The 18193-nt window shown below is 33.4% G+C and overlaps 1 protein-coding gene across 1 annotated transcript in view; it reads right to left on the bottom strand.

Annotated features, from left to right (window-relative positions):
- The window catches only part of ephb1 (EPH receptor B1), a 194193-nt gene that overhangs the window by 80759 nt on the left and 95241 nt on the right, over positions 1-18193 (bottom strand). Inside the window, exon 6 of the mRNA XM_073849352.1 lies at positions 11981-12316. Coding sequence (XP_073705453.1) covers positions 11981-12316 — 336 coding nt within the window. The remainder of the gene's footprint in view (positions 1-11980; positions 12317-18193) is intronic.

Below are 18193 nucleotides of genomic sequence, written 5' to 3' on the forward strand. Positions count from 1 at the left end.
TGACTGCCCCCTACTGATCATGTCTTTCCTATGTCATTGTATTTTCCGTGTTCCCTTGGAATACACCGGCGTCACGCGAGACCACTTTACTTCCCGCGCGCATTTTAAATGGCCAGATCTGTACATCAAAAGAAAGCTTGAGAGAGCTTTCATATGATGTATATATCTCAGTTTTGTCAAATTTAACCTTATGACTGGTTCCAGGGTCACATATTTGAAATGGAAATCCTTTCTAACAATGTTTGTCTTTACTGTTCATTTAATCAATTGAACATGTCCTTACTAAATAAAAATATGAATTATATTCAAAAAGAAAGAAAGAAATACTTAGTGTATATTGTTACAAAACATTTTTATTTTCTGTTCTTTTTATAAAATATTAATTTCAACACTTTATAAACCTACTGTAAATGAAAATGCAGGACAAATTTGTTTATTTTTAAATGTAAAATTAATACTAAAAAAAATAATACATTTTAATTTTCTCTTTATCAATTTGTTGCATGCTGTTTAAAAGTCTGGAATCAGTCTCTTATGCCCACCCAGGCTGCATTTATTTGATTAAAAATACAGAAAAAATAGTTATATTGTGAGATATTATTACATTTAAAATAACCATTTTCAATTTTAATATATTTTAAAATATAATTTATTCCTCTGATGCAAAGCTGATTTTTTCATCAGCCATTAATCCAGTCTTCAGTATTCAATATTTCTTCAGTGTTTATAAATTGCTTATTTATTATCAGTGTTGGAAACGGTTTTGCCGATTAATATTTTTTTGGAACCTGTGATACATTTTTTTCAGGATTCTTTAATGAATATAAAGTTAAAAAAAAAGAACAGCATACATTTGAAATAGAAATCTTCTCTAACAATATAAGTCTTTACTATTGCTTTTTATCAATTTAATACATTCTTGATTAATGAAAATATTAATTTCTCTCTCAAAAAAATAAAAAATATGCTGACCCTGTATATTGTTCCAAACAACTGTATATTGAATAAGAACTGTTCTTTTTAACTTATTTAACTAAATTTTAACTTATTTTAAGTACACAAGACACATTTATTTACTTTTAGCAGTTTTTTTTTAATTCTTTAATTAAAAAAATGTATATAGAAATTATCAAACTCTGACTTTTAATTTGTGTTTATCATTAAATTATGATAAATTATGATATAAAAAATATATATTAATTATTCGGTAACACTTTACAATAAGGTTCATTAGTTAAACATTAGTTAATGTACTAACTAAGATGAACTAACCATGAGCAATACATTTGTTACTGTGTTTACTAATCTTTGTTAACATTAGTTAACGAAAATACAGTTGTTCATGTTTGTTCATGTTAGTTCACACTGCATTAACTAATGTTAACAAAATTTTAATAATGTATTAGTAAATGTTGAAATCAACATTAACAAAGATTAATAAATGCTGTATAAGTGCAGTTCATTATTAGTTCATGTTAACTAATGTGGTTACCTTATGTTAACTAATGAACCTTATTGTAAAGTGTTACCAATTATTCTACCCATTAAAATTGAGGGTTTTCTTTAAAATTAGACCATTTTTAGGAATTTTCTCCAGTGTATGTGAGTAGGGCGCTCATTTAAATGATTGAACCGATTGAAGGTAAAGTATGAATACAGCAACTGATATGTTCAAGAAACCGGTTTGAAAACAGTCATTATTTTTGCAGTTCCACTGAAGACAATGAAATCCCACACTTCACCTTCAAGATTAATTTACTCTTTGTTCTACAAAAAACTTTTGCACAGACTCTCTTCATCAAAATCTTACCGTTTTCCCCAAAGAGCCCCTGAAATCCAGCAGAGATACAGAGCTGTTCTACTAAACCACTGAACTGTACTTTTTCAAAGCAGGCTCTATTGAAAACCTCTTTCGGTCGGCTTTCAAGGATGAAATTAAAACCTGATTGAGCTTTAATTAATTAAGCCTATTCTAAATACCTTTAGTCTCCTAACCTCCCCAGGACTGAGCATCTGCATTCCTTCTCTTGTTTTCCATCTCTTTCTACCCCCGTTGGGCATTTCCATCAGGTACACGAAGAACACAATTACCGTTTACCTCCGAGACCCCTCCACACGGGAAGGGCCCATTAACGGCAAAAGAGTCATTACGGCCTCCAAAACGATAACAATGGAGGAGAGCATGGCTCTTAAGCATCTATCTGTCAAGAGTACCATTTAACTGTCACACATACACGCCCAGCGGCGGCCATTAGAGCCGAATGTTAATCAGGTCTATTTACCTCGTCGTTCTGCTCTTGTACATTTAGGAGAAGGAGGAAAACTCGGCAGGTGTCTGATTCCGTGTTATGATCTTTTTGTTTGTTTGCTCCGACTCCCAGCGTCACGAGAGGAGCGATTACAAGACACTCTGCCGCAGATCGTGTGCAGTCATGTCTGAACCGCTGCTCAACGACTCAGTTCAGCTGGAAACAAGCATCGTGCTGGAGCACCAATTACACCAATTAACTCCAATTAGACTGGATCAAAACAAGCAAACTAACAGGTGATCGAGACAGGACTAATCACAGTTTAAGAGGAAATAGTTAGAGTTTCCCTTTGCAAAACAGAGATGCTGAGTACTGAAAAACTCACAAGAAAAAACACCTCACACTGAAGAAATAGTTGCCCGAAAATGAAAAGTCTTTCATCATTTACTTACTTTCATGTTGTTCCAAACCTGTACGACTGACTTTCTTCTGTAAAACACAAAAGACTGTACTGGTTGCTTTTCTCAAAGGAACTGCATTAAATGGACACTAAAACAGCACAAAAAAGATCATAAAAGTGAGTTATGAAGCATAACTTCTGAAACCATATGTGACCCTGGACCACAAAATCAGTCATAAGGGTCGATTTTGTGAAATTGAGACTTATACATCATCTGAAAGCTGAATAATTAAAGGGATAGTTCACCCAAAAATGAAAATTTGATGTGCCCATCCACTCCCATTATTTGGCTGACAGACTGCACCGGTTTTCGTTAAAAATCTTTGTGTTCTGCTGAGGAAACAAAGTCACCTACATCTTGGATGCCCTGGGGGTAAGCAGATAAACATCAAATTTTCATTTTTGGGTGAACTATCCCTTTAAGATTTCCATTAATGTATGGTTATGTTAGGACAGGACAATATTTGGTAGATATACAGCTATTTTAATATCTGGAATCTTAGGGTGCAAAAAAAAATTTTTTTGAGAAAATTGCCTTTACTACTTACTACTCAAAAATTAAGTTTTGATCTATTTACAGTAGGAAATTTACAAAATACCTTTACTTAATATCCTAATGATTTTTGGCATAAAAGAAAAATAAAGATAATTTTGACCCATGAAATGTATTTTTGGCTATTGATACAAATATACCTGTGCTACATAAGACTGATTTTGTGGTCCAGGGTCACATATAATGGCTTTATTAGGGCCCTATGAAATCTGTATTATTTTTTCCCAAATTCCATTTCATGTTTTTTTTTTTTTTCAGTTTTTTCTCTGTTAATTTCTCTTGACTGTTTTAATAATAAAATTATGCATCTAATTATTTGAAATCATGAAACGTACGCAACTGAACAGCTTTTTTTTATTTTATTTAACAAACAAAAAAAAACTAAAAAATGTGTTTTATTTTTTTTCTCAAATTCAGTTTTATTCCAACTAGATTCAGTGTTTCCCCTACCATTATCTTAGGGGGGCGCCCCGCCCCCCCAACGGCACCCCCCGCCCCCCTTGAATGTCAAGTTCATTTTATTTTTGATATAGCGTCAGATCACAATAGAAGTCATTAAGGTTATCTTTCCTATAGAACAGGGCTATACATTGTTCTTTTATTAAACAAACTAAATTGCCTTGTGTTATTTATCTTATTTACACGAAGGCATGTCATTTCTGTCTTTACATGATCGCGTGTTTACAATGTCTCATCTGCGAAAACACAGACGGGATCGCGGACTCCATTCATAAAAACCGAATCTACTATAGCGCGAAATGCCACGTAAATTCGTCGATTTTTGGATTAATAAATCAAAAGTTGGTCTGTCACTTCATTCAAATCGCGATATGGACTAGTGTCTGTGAAAACTGAAATGCAAAAAGACCGTTTCAATATGAATCCTGCATGCTCCGTTTGCCTCTGTATTTATGAATGGTGGAGACGCGCTTTTACTACACGCATATACTGAAGCACACGTGACGCTCCCGCTAATTTTGGGCATTTGCATCTCGCATGAACAGATAAACTCAATATCCAAAGCTGCTGTGAGTGTCACTTTTACCGTTTCATTTGAGAAAACTAGCATCATAACATGCTGTACACACACAGAAACTTCAAGGCAACCTGTCAAAATAAAAGTAACATGTAACAGAACATTAGTCTTGTATTACTTTTGTACAGTATAATGTAGTTGTTTATATATTCCTATTTAAATAATTGACATGAAACAATATATATGATAAAAATAAATATAACAAGATTAACCACTTAATTGTAGAAAAAATACTACAATTATTATTTAAATGTTAAATTATTATTATTTATTGATTTTAACAGTAAACCTCTGTTTGTTTGCCAAAAATTAAAAGGGTTTATTTTTCATTTGATTAAAAATAAATAAATGTTTATACTTTTAATTTGATTATGAGAAAAAATAATACACACAAGAATTAAAAAAAAAAAAAAAAGCAAAAGTTGGTAGAGCCCTATTGTTCAAAATGTTAAAATAGAGAGTTTTGGACTTATTTTTCCACTGAATAAGTCTATAATAATGTTTTCGTTATTTCACAAAGTAGGGTAAAGTACCGGGAAAAAAAAAAAGTAACGTTGGCTACCGGCACCCCCCCCCCCCCCCCCCCAACACTGGAAACCTAGGGGAAACACTGAGATTCTATCTTAATCGTTTCAATAAATGTTGTACAAATACAATTTTTTTTTATTTATTTTATTTTATTTATTTATTTAGAAACATGACGTTTTGTGTATTTATATTTTCTGGTAAATATATTTTTTTTTTTTCAGACTAGTGGAAAGAAAACTGGTAAGTGTCTCTTTAACAGCACTTTATCTATTTATGTCAATAGATTTTGAATTACAATACATATTTTTCTCAAAAAGATTTTTTTTCTCCTATTCTGAGCCATAAACCTCCACTTCAGTAGCACTTACACACACCAAACTTCATATTTTTATTCCTGTCTACATCCTGAAGGTTTTTAGAGAGGGATTTGTTCATATATAATTTGCTTGATTTTATACAACATTTTATTTTTATATTATTATTTATTCCTCAAAAAATGGTAAAAATAAAAATAAAAATAAAAATAAATAAATACATTGTTTTCTGTCTGTTCCAAGATTTTTTCTTAATTATGGAGATACACAAAATCCCCTCTGTAAAAACATTTGACTCTAATATGTCCAAAACTTAAACAAGAATTTTGAAACTGACTTCATCCAGTGTTTAGATTTTTGCGCTAGAAATGTATGCAAATTAGTGCATATTTCATTAAATAATGCTTCATTTGCACATTTAAACCTAACATTTTAGAAAATTTGTAATACAAAAAATGTTTGCAATTATCAATGTAATCAATCAACTGGGTAAGTTAGGCGATACCAATTAGTTACTTATTTTTTTGCCCTATTCACCTGCAGTGTCTTGCCTACTATCATTGCATTAAGTCATATATTTCTTTCATAGTTTCTTCAAGGTAAACCAAGCTTTTATTCTGACAGGTTGCTGTGAAGAACTTTAAGTCTCCTTTTGTATATGATATGGCGATAGATTTTCTCAAAAGAAATGGTAAAATGCTCATGAAGTGACACTATATGTTCATATACTCAAATATTGAGGCGGTAGTGGCTGAAAACACCACAAACGTCATGTGTGCTTCAGTATGTGTGTAGTAAACGAAACCACACATCACAACCATTCATTCAAACAGACGTTTTTTTTATTTATTCATCCAAAATTTGTCAAATTCTATGACATTCTGCCTTATACAGTAAATTAGATTTTTATGACTGGATTCCGCGATCCCAGCCATGCTTTCCGTATTGTGGAAATAATAGGGGCCCTACTTTACGTGAGGAAAATTCTGAAATTATTTACTGAAAATCTTCCTAAATTAGTCTGATTCATGAACAAATTGTTCAAACACTGAATGAATCACTAAACTGTTCTGACTCAACAACCTGATTTGCTACATCTGGTGTGAATAATTTTTTTTTTTTATAAATAACGACTGGAATTGTGGCCTAAATTCTTAATACAAAGATACTGAATGGCTTTAGAAGATGTGGAATATAGCACACAAATCATATGAACCACTTTTATGATGTTTATGATGTTTCAAGTATTTTAGAAAGCTTTAGGAAAAGATCATGAAAATAGTCCACAGAAGAAAGAAAACCAAACAGGTTTGGAACAACATGAGTGAGTTAAGGACCGTTAACACCAAAAACAATAACAATACCAATAACAATAACCAGTTGTACCAATAACAATAACAACACAGAAAAACAATATTGTTGGAATCACTTTCAGAACGGTTTTCCAGCTTTTTCTATCAGAATCCAACTGACTTTGAAAAGCTCAAGCATTTAAAGCAGCAGATGGCATAACTGCAATGCATGATTATAATAAACAGAAGTTATCATCCGTTGATATTGATGCTAGTATAGTTATCATTATAGTTATCGTTCTTTGTGTGAACAGGCCTTAAGTGACAACAGAATTAGCGTTACACTGCTCACAATAATTTCCCACAATCTCTCCCACCAAGCTTTCCTATATCATTACAAATCACAAAAACAAATCTGAAACCTTTTTTAAACGATTTAACTGATCAACAAACCAACAGCAGGTCCCTCGCTGAAACCCTTCCTTATCAACACGCCTCTAGACCATGAAGCATCATGGGAGGAAAACAAAAATATCACAGACACCAACAATATCCCACATCATGTTATTTTCAGGCAGCTGAATCTTAGATATCTGTCGCTACTTTACAAAATAAGAGCAAAAATCAGCCTCAAATCCAAAATGAGGCTTCTAATCTACTGAGAGTAACAGAACAGAAGAGCTATGTTAAGATATAGCTGCTGGCAGGTTTCTACTGCATTTGGCTTCTAACCGGCTGCTTCTGACTCTACGGAGTCTTCACACATCCAAATAAACCCAAACACATTCGCTCGTCTCCTTTTCCTCAAGAGACAGAGGGAGACACTTTTAACGCATGCTACAATAATATCCGTTCTAAATGTGTTTATTTATTTGTATGCTACGGCCTGCATCGCTATTAATATTGCTCATACGCAGTGATAGTTCACTAACTTTGGACCCCATTGACTTTTATTGTACGGAAATAAACAAATACATAAATAAATACACTTTAAATATCAACATTTCCTCCTATTTTAAAACCTTTTTTTTTTTTACATGTGTATACTTATTTTTCTGAAACTTTGGCAGCTAAATACTATAAAGTTTATTTTTTATATAGTAAAATCTGTGCAAATTAAAATTAAATTTAAAAAAAATTAACAAAAAATAAACAATTTAAACAAATAATTTAAAGATTTATATTTGTGTTAAATTGTATTTTTTTAATCTAAAAAAGTATATTTTCTATTGTATAAACTGAACTGAAGACAAAAAATATATTTTTTTATATAACATATAATAAATATTATAAATAGAAAAAGAAGTTTCTTGTCCTGTATCAATTTCTATCGAAGGTATTGTATGAAGGTATCGTTCACCCCAAAAAAAGATATTTTGAAGAAAGTTGCATTTTTTAATAGGAAAATCTGTACATGCACTGTGAAAAGATTTTACCAGTTTCAACTTAAAAACTGAAGTTCAGCAGCTGCCCTAAAATTTTAAGTTATAACAACCTAAAACTACAAGTCATTTCAACTCACGACAATAAAATTAGTTAAAATTACTTGTACTTTTAAGTTGATTTAACTTATGAGTTGAAATTACTTGAATTTTAAGTTGATTTAAGATAAAATGTTAAGGCAGCTGCTGAACTTAAGTTTAAGTTTAAACTGGTAATAACTTTTACAGTGTGTTTTAAAAAAAGTTTTATATGTGTTAAATTGTAATTTTGCATTGAAATATATATTAACTATATATATATATATATATATATAACTCATTTTTCTATTTTATAAATCTAACTGATGACAAAAAATATTTATTTTTACATAAAAAAATAATCTTGATAGATATTATTTTGATAAAAGAAAAAAAGTTTCTTGTCCTGTATCTTGTCCTGTATCGTTCACCCAAAAAGAAAATATTTCAAATAAATATATTCTTTAGAATACCAGAAAAGAGATATTTTGGGGGAAAAAAACTTTAAATATCTATGTTTTATTCTTTATCAATGAATTATTTGTATTATTAAATACAAAAAAGCTGCATTTTAATATAGGAAAATTTGTGCATGTTAAAATGTTGTTGGTTAATGTTATATTTGTGTTAAATTGTAAGTTTGCATTGATATAAAAAAAAACACTAATTTTTGATAACAAAAAATATTTATTTTTATATACACCATATAAAAACTCTTAATAAATAGGCCTATTATTTTGATAAAAGAAAAAAAAAAGTTTCTTGTTCTGTATCAATGTACATTGAAAGTATAGTGTGAAGGGAACGTTCACCCAAAAAGAAAAATATCAGAAAACTTATTTGAAGGGAGGAAAAAAATCTTTCCAAACAATGAAAGCCAATGGGGTCCAATATTGTTTGGATCCCACTGATTTTCATTGAAAGAAGGAAACAGAGGGGGGGAGGGGTTCAAAATCTCTCTTTTCTATTTAATCTAATATAAATATTTTATTTTTTAGAACTATTTCTTTAAGAAAAAATATTTTACAGAATGCCAAAGCCTGAGTATTAAAAACCAGTCAAACATAAAACTGAATCAAATGCTCAAGTTATGCTCATGAACCTCAAACTGCGTAATTTTTTAATGGAGAGTTCTGCTTTTTTTAAGCAATCCGATGGACCTGAAAAATAGCTCGAGATTTGAATATTATAATATATTATAAATATATATATCTTTTGACTTCAGTGTGCTAAAACCATTCTGAAAACTTTAGCAACCACATAGGAAGCACTTCAGCATGAGTGAGTACCACTCCAGATGAAAAGTGTAGTTAAATTTTTACTCGTGTTGAGTAAAAAACAAACAAACAAAGGGAACGAAACACTGCCGTACACAGAAACTTAAATTGTTCTCATAGCTGGAACTGAATGTTTCCACAGTTTGAGGATGAAAATCTCCCCCACACGCTAAATAATCCACAAACGTTGACTTTGATCCAGAAGAGGGCCGCGATAGAGGCCGCTAAACTCTCAGCGCTACAGTTTTGGGCGCCCTCGTTTCAGGGCTGAATGTATTAAGGAATAGCGACACGATCAAGGCTGTTTTTCATACTGGTCCCGCTGATAAAGATGAAAGCGCCGAACCAGACGAATGCGTCCCGGCGAGATCCGCACAAACTTTTAACATACCAACTGCTGTGATGCTTCTGTAGAGCTTTTCAGTGAAAGCAGGAAATTGAGATGACAGGGGAAGTGAAGGAGGTGGGGAAAGATGGAGAAAGATGGGCTGCCCTCAAAAAACTGAAAGACGAGCTCTCAAGGAAATGATGAGGACGCATATCTTTTAGCTCGGGTCAAACTAGGTGATGTTTTCAATTTTGACTTCCTGCACAGTCCAGCGAGCAGCTCTAAATGTTGAAACTGAACACTTCGCTCTTAATATCAGCCCATCAGTGATATTGAGGCCAAACGACCACTTGGAGCCTTTTTAACATGAATGAAATGAGAAACTAGACTGGTGAAGGTGATGAAAATGTAATGAAAGTAGAAACAGAACTGTATGTAAGTATTAGTATTTGACAGAACCTAAAAAGGGCACAATTGTATTGTTTAAAAAAAGAGATTGGTAAAACACATTGTATTAGTTCAAAATAATCAAATAAATAAATAAAAAAAAACAGTATAAAATCATAATTTTAAAGACTTGAAACTATATATATCGGCATTCAAAAGGTTTTTCTACTTTTTTGTTTGTTTGTTTTTAAGAAGTCTCTTCTACTCACCAAGGTTGCATTATTTGATTAAAAAAAGCATAGAGAAAATCTGTAATTTTGTGAGATATTATTATAATTTAAAATAACTGTTTTCTATTTTACAACACTATAAAACATATTTTTCATCAGCCATTACTCCAGACAATTCTCTGGTCTTCAGTGTCACATGATTGTTCAGAGATTTTTCTAATATGCTAAATTTACTATCAGTGTTGGAAAAAGTTGTGCTGCTTAATATTTTTTGGAACTGTTTTTAGGATTCTTTAATGAATATGAAGTTAAATAGAACAGTATATATTTAAAATAGAAATCTTGTCCAATAATATAAGTCTTTACTATTGGTTTTTATCAATTTAACACATCCTTGCTGAATAAAATAAAAATAAAAATAAAAAAATAATACTGACTCCAAACTTTTCAAAAGTTTACACACACCTTGCAGAATCTGCAAAATGTTTATTATTTTATCAAGTGGGCTCATACAAAATTTTTTTATAAAAGATGTTTACATAGAAAATAATAGTTGAATTTATAAGTTTATAAATATGACCACAGTCAAAAGTTTACATACACTTGAATCTTAATAATGTGTTAAATCCTGAATGATCCACATTTTTTCCATGATTTTTTTATCTTTCAACTGCAGCTCAACTGCCTACTGTTCTTCATAAAATCCTTGAGGTTCCACAAATTCTTTGGTTTTTCAGCATTTTTGTGTATTTGAACCCTTTCCAACAATAACTGTATGATTTTGAGATCCATATTTTCACACTGGAGACAACTGAGGGACTCATACGCAGCTATTACAGAAGGTTCAAAATCTCACTGATGCTCCAGAAGGAAACACAATGCATTAAGAGACGGGGGGTGAAAACTTTTGAACCAAACGAAAATGTGTAAATTTAGCTGTAGCTTCTGAAGGCCAGTACTAAATGAAAAAAAATATGATATTTAGGCAAAATAAGAAAAATGTACACATCTTCATTCTGTCCAAAGTTTTTACCCCCTGGCTCTTGATGCATTGTGTTTCCTTCTGGAGCATCAGTGAGCGTTTGAACCTTCTGTAATAGTCGCACGTGAGGGCCTCAGTTGTCCTCAGTGTGAAAAGATGGATCTGAAAATCATACAGTCATTGTTGGTAAGGGTTCAAATACACAAAAATGCTGAAAAACCAAAGAATTTGTGGGACCTGAAGGATTTTTCTGAAGAACAGTGGGCAGTTTAACTGTTCAGGACAAACAAGGAACTCATGAACAACTATCACTAAAACACACACACACACAGCTGTGGATCATTCACGTAAAAACAAAGTTTTAAGAATCAAGTGTATGTAAACTTTTGAACAGGACCATTTTTTATAAGTTCAACTATTATTTTCTCTTGTGGACTATATGTAAACAACTTTTAAGTGAAATATCTTATTCAGGTCAGTACTAAATAAAAAATAATATGCATTCTGTATGATCCCTTTTATTTTGATAAAAAATGTTTAACACTTTACAGATTCTGCAAGGTGTATGTAAACTTTTTACCTCAACTGTACATATGTATATATAGGCCCTTTGGATTTTTCTCTGGTAGAAGAAACAAACAAACAAACAGCAAAACCACCTAGACTAGTTTAAATCAAGACCAGTTAAACCAATAAGAATACTGCACCAGTCTCCAACAATGACCATCTTGACTGGCTTGTATCAGCAACAACATTGATCATTGTAAAACATGGAACACCGGTCTAAACAGGTTCTTCATCAATGTTTTTCTGTTGCTGCGGACTGTATCGATTGCATGAGCTTGTTTAATCAAGCATAATCTTATCAAAAAGTAATCACTCACCAGCCTGGTTGGTTGTGATGTCTATGGAGACGTGCTGAGCAGGATACGGGCTCTTGTTGGTGACGCCGTTGACTGCCTGGATCTCAAAGGTGTAGAGAGTGTGTGCTAGCAGGTTACTGATGAAGACTCTGGACTCGGTCAGTCCCAGCTGCCGGGGCTGAAACTCCACGTTATCGTCGCAATGGGAGCAGGAACGGCGGTCCGTCTGGCATTTCTTACAAATAATATTGTACACAACATCATCGCGGCCGCCCGTCTCACGCGGAGAGTGCCACTCGAGAGTCACGGAGGTCTCGTTCACAATGGAGATGACGTTTCTTGGTCCAGAGGGAACACCTGATGAGAAAGTATGAAGACACGTGAGAACACACTAAGCAAACAATGAAACTGATGCTGCTAAGAAAAGGATAACATTTGCATTTGTCTAGGCTCCTCAAATTACATTACTGTAATTACAGTGCTGTAATTACAAGTCTTACAATGGCTTTTTATTAAATTGCACTTTCTGCACTTGAACAATAGAAAATGACTCTTTTTAGATTCATTTTGTGAGTTGAAAAACTAATGCCTTTAGAGGACATATAATTGCATGATATGCTTACCGCAGTGAAATAATTAAAGCATGAGAAAATGTACATAAGAATGAGAGCTTTCATGGGTAAATGAAAATCATTTTAGCATTTCCTCTCTTAAAGGAATAGTTCACCCCGAAATGAACTTCTACTATAATTTAGTCACCTTCGTGTCACTGCAAACCCATGCGATTTCTGTCCTCCACTGAACACAAAAAGTGAAATTTAAGAAAAGTGTACTGGTCACACTTGTTTGTGTAATTACAAAGAATGGAGAGTGAAGGTTTTATGCTTCTAAAAAAAAAAGCTGCAAGTTCCAAGTTTTCTGAAGTCATACTAAAGCATAGAAATCTAAATGATCATTTTTAACCTGCATGACTGAATCAGTTAAGAGTCATATGAAAGGAATCAACTGATTCATTGAAAAGATCTGAATCAAGTGATTTGCAAATAATCTTTGCTTCTTTCAAAACTGCCAAGATTTATGGAAAATGGCTTAAATTTGGTCTGCATAAACTTCTTTGTCCACTTGTTTTTTTTGTACTTCATAAAAGAAATAAAGTCATAAAGGTTTGAAATGACATGATGGTAACTAAATGGTTCAAGGATTATGTGACACTGAAGACTAGAGTAATGACTGGTGAAAATTCAGCTTAGCATCAGAGAAATAAAATATATTTTAAAGTATATTTAAATCAAAAACCATTATTTTAAATTGCAATAATATTTCACAATATTAAGTTTTTTTTCTGTATTTTTGATAAATAAATGTAGCATTGATGAGCATAAAAGACTTAAAAAATGTATTAATGTACATTATTAAAATGTTACGAAGTCCATTACGAATTCTAACGTCAGATTGAATGCTTTTGTGTTCCGGTTTCCATAGGAACCCATTCAAATAGCGTCCATGTGTTTTTAATGTAGCTAACATCTGCTGCTTCGTGTCATCTACACACTCATTAAAGTGAGGCACTGACAAATGACGGTCATTGCGACATTGCCAAGTGATGGCGCTATGGAGCCATGTGCTTTTTAAAAACATTTTAACAGGTTTAACATTAGTTTATTAGCTCGGAATATACCCTAATTTGACTAGGAACAATGCAGACCGGAAATGCAAAGCATTCTTTCAGTTAAGAGTCGGACTTACTTCCGTGTTCAGGAAAAAGGTCTATACATTTTCTACTCGACTCCTAGAAAGTCTTACAGAACTGAGCTGTGTTGTGCGTTTTCTTTTAGCTGCAGCCTCAGTCCCAGAGCGATGTGTAACTGTTTATAATTACCATGCAGAGTGGCGGCCCCCGAGCGGCCGTACATCAGCCCGCTAACTCAACACTGAGAGCGGCTTTTCATCGACAGTCAGAATAAGGGATAAAAACAAGGTTTTAGTAATGGCTCTTTATCCCAGCCTCCTGGATCCATTCCTACACATTTGCCTTCCCACTATAGAGCCGCAGGGAAAAACCATATTGTGTTTCTGATAAAGCAATGACTTCCCCCTGCGCACAGAACATCCGGCCAGGAACTGAGGATTTACAGATCACGGAAAGGTTGTGATGTTAACTATAGACCGCAACAGAACCAGACGAGAGCCAGGAAAAACTCTGGAACTAATATTCAGGTTTGATTTTCGTGACCAGCCACTTCCATGAGAACATTTGAGTGACTTCTCCTTGAAATATCAAACCCGGTGAGGAGACGTTCCAGCTCTCGAAGCAAGAGAAGAATGATTTCACTCAGACCGAGACACAATGAGCTATTGTGAAAGCAGGGCCTTTTGGGATAGATCAGGGGCTACTGGGACCCTAAACAGGGAGTGCCGATGATAGAATTGACCTCGAACTCTGGCGACCCTGATGATTAGCCAATCAGGAGGAGGCTTAAACTTAAACAGAACACTTCAGACAGCTCTGTGTACAAAATATTTAAACAAAAATAGTTTAAACTTTTTTTTATTGTGAGGTCTTGTCAGATAATATAATATAGTATAATATAATATTTGTTATTGTTAATAAAACAAAACACACGTACATATAATTTAATATAGACAGACAGACAGACAAATAAACAGACAGAACGATAGATAGATAGATAGATGATAGAACGATAGATAGATAGATAGATGATAGAACGATAGATAGATAGATAGATGATAGAACGATAGATAGATAGATAGATGATAGAACGATAGATAGATAGATAGATGATAGAACGATAGATAGATAGATAGATGATAGAACGATAGATAGAACGATAGATAGATAGATAGATAGATAGATAGATAGATAGAACGATAGATAGATGATAGAACGATAGATAGATAGAACGATAGATAGATAGAACGATAGATAGATAGATAGATAGATAGATAGATAGATAGATAGATAGATAGATAGATAGATAGATAGATAGATAGATAGATAGATAGATAGATAGAACGATAGATAGATAGAACGATAGATAGATAGAACGATAGATAGATAGAACGATAGATAGAACGATAGAACGATAGAGCGATAGATAGATAGATAGATAGATAGATAGATCGATAGATAGAACGATAGATAGATAGATAGATAGATAGATAGATAGATAGATAGATAGATAGATAGATAGATAGATAGATAGATAGATAGATAGATAGATAGATAGATAGATAGATAGATAGATAGATAGACTGATGAACGATAGATAGAACGATAGACAGAGCGATCGATAGAACGATCGATCGATAGATAGATAGATAGATCGATAGATAGATAGAACGATCAATAGATAGATAGATAGATAGAACGATAGAACGATAGATAGATAGATAGATCGATAGATCGATAGATAGATAGAACGATCAATAGATAGATAGATAGATAGATAGATAGATAGATAGATAGATAGATAGATAGATAGATAGATAGATAGATAGATAGATAGATAGAACGACCAATAGATAGATAGATAGATAGATAGATAGATAGAACGATAGAACGATAGATAGATAGATAGATAGATAGATAGATAGATAGATAGATAGATAGATAGATAGATAGATAGATAGATAGATAGATAGATAGATAGATAGATAGAACGATCAATAGATAGATAGATAGATAGATAGATAGATAGATAGATAGATAGATAGATAGATAGATAGATAGATAGATAGATAGATAGATAGAACGATAGAACGATAGATAGATAAAAAAATTTTTTTTCTCTCATAGTAACAGACCGTATTTTCTGCCCTATTCAGAAAACAGTGCCACAGATATTTTCAAAAGGTCCGTGAGGGTCCATAAAGCAGTGGCCCTTTCTGCTCCGTTAGCAGAGAGTGTTTCATTCAGACAGTGAGCTGGTCACTATCCAAACAGCAAGGCTTTGCTTACACCACAGTTAACACCCAAAGCACTGTTTGATTAGGTGCTACGACAGCAAAGATGTCTTACTCACTATATCTCACAGTCAGGCTTAAAAAAGGCAAAGAAAAAAAGGCAGAGAGCGAGAGACGGGAGGAGAAAAAGAGCAAGTGAAAAAGAAGAGGTGGGCCATAGTTTTGGAACTAGGCCAAAAGATGTGTGTGAAGAGAATGAGGCCATGAGATACAGCCAGCTCTAACACAATTAGCCAGTTCCCAAAGGAAATCCACACACACTAAGAGCAACTTCACTATATACACACACACAAACATCACTGTAACTGACAATATATGCAACAACTGCACTCATACAGTATGTCTACCTCCTGGTATATTATACTATATGTGTGTGTTCTTGAGGAAAGGACACTACTGTAGGATGCCATTTTTCATATGATTATTCTGCATTAGAGAATGACACTCTGTCGTTGTTCTGTACCGATAAGGGTCAACCTGGGTCTTACTGTACATCTCCAGCATCCTCCACAACTAAATATTCAGAAACAGCCTGTAAAATAGGGAATTGCCCCACTGTGATAAGCCTTAATTTTGTGGGCCTGTTATCACAAATACCTGATTAGTATAATTCCTTTAGTGAACAGGGTGCTAAAACTACACAGACAGTGTGTGCAAATTAATCCCACTATCAGTGGGTGCAGTCTTGATGAATTTCATTTTATATAGATATAAACTGGCATACTGTATAAACAAACACACAACTGCACTGATTATAATAATAATTTGAAGAAATCTAAAGAAATCTTGAGCATTAAATTAGCATATCACATGGTTTATACAGATACTGTATAATTAAATTCCAGAACTTTCAATAATTTTTTTAACACTACTTTTTTCATTTTTAAATTTGTATTCTGTATTTGTGTATACTTTCTTTTTTATTTGTTTTGTTTTTATAACTGTACTGTCTTATTTGTTTGATATTTTCTGAGGAAAACAAGAATTTCCTCGTGAAAAAAAATGAGTCGCCATATGGGCTACGAAGTCCCGATCTGAATCAAATGATTTGTGATCCGTGCTCCGAAGTCCCAATCTAAAGCAAAAGATTCGCCAAACTGCTCCAAAGATATATATATATACACACACAGTCAAGCCCAAAATTATTCATACCCCTGGCAAATTCTGACTTAAAGTTACTTTTATTCAACCAGCATTTTTTTTTTTTTTTTTTTTTTTTTATTAGAAATGACAGACGTCTCCCAGAAGATAAGACGATGTACAAGAGGCATCATTGTGGAAAAAATTATTATTCATCTTTTATTTACATTTGAACAAAAAGTGGCATGTTCAAAATTATTCATACCCTTCCCAATTTGGAGGGTCTCCTTGCCATCACCCTGATCTTTAGCTCCCTCCACAGATTCTCAATTGGATTTACGTCAGGACTCTGGCTGGGCCACTGCAAAACGTAAAACGTTTTAATGTTTTGTGTGTTTTGGGTCGTTGTTGTGCTGAAATGTCCACTGGTGCCCAAGGCCAAGTTTCTCTGCAGATTGCCTGATGTTGTTGTTGTTGAGAATTTTATGTATTGGTCCTTTTTCATGGTGCCATTTACTGTGATTAGGTTCCCTGGTCCACCGGCTGAAAAACACCCCTAAAACATTAGGTTCCCACCACCATGTTTGACAGTGGGGATAGTGTTCTTAGGGTTGAAGGCTTCTCCTTTTTTACGCCAAATAATAATACAGCATTGTGGCTAAACAATTCAATTTTTGTTTCATCTGGATGGCCTTGGTGGTGATCCTTGGATTTTTTTTTTTTTACCTCTCTCACTATTCTCCTGGCCAGCACAGGTGTCACTTTTGGCTTCCGACTACGTCCTCTGAGATTTTTCACAGTGCGGAATGTATTGTATTTTGTAATAATATTTTGCACTGTAGCCACTGGACCATTTAGATATGGTCTTATAGCCCTTTCCAGCCACAATGTCCAGCCGCAGGTCCTCAGTGAGCTCCTTTGTCTTAGCCATGACTGTCTACAAACCAACAGCAGAGAGCTTCTGTTTTTCACAGAAAAGTTGATTAAAACAACTGTTCCCAATGAATCACGGTAATTAGGATGCTTTAGAACAGCTTGGACCATTTGGAATGGTATAGAACTTTGGATTTTCCCATAGACTGTGACAGTTTGCAATGGGTATGAATAATTTTGGACATGCCACTTTGACAATGATGCCGCTTGTACATTGTCTTAATATCTTTTGGGAGA

This window comes from Garra rufa, chromosome 10 (genome assembly GCF_049309525.1).
Source record: "Garra rufa chromosome 10, GarRuf1.0, whole genome shotgun sequence".
In the NCBI taxonomy this organism is placed as follows: domain Eukaryota; kingdom Metazoa; phylum Chordata; class Actinopteri; order Cypriniformes; family Cyprinidae; genus Garra; species Garra rufa.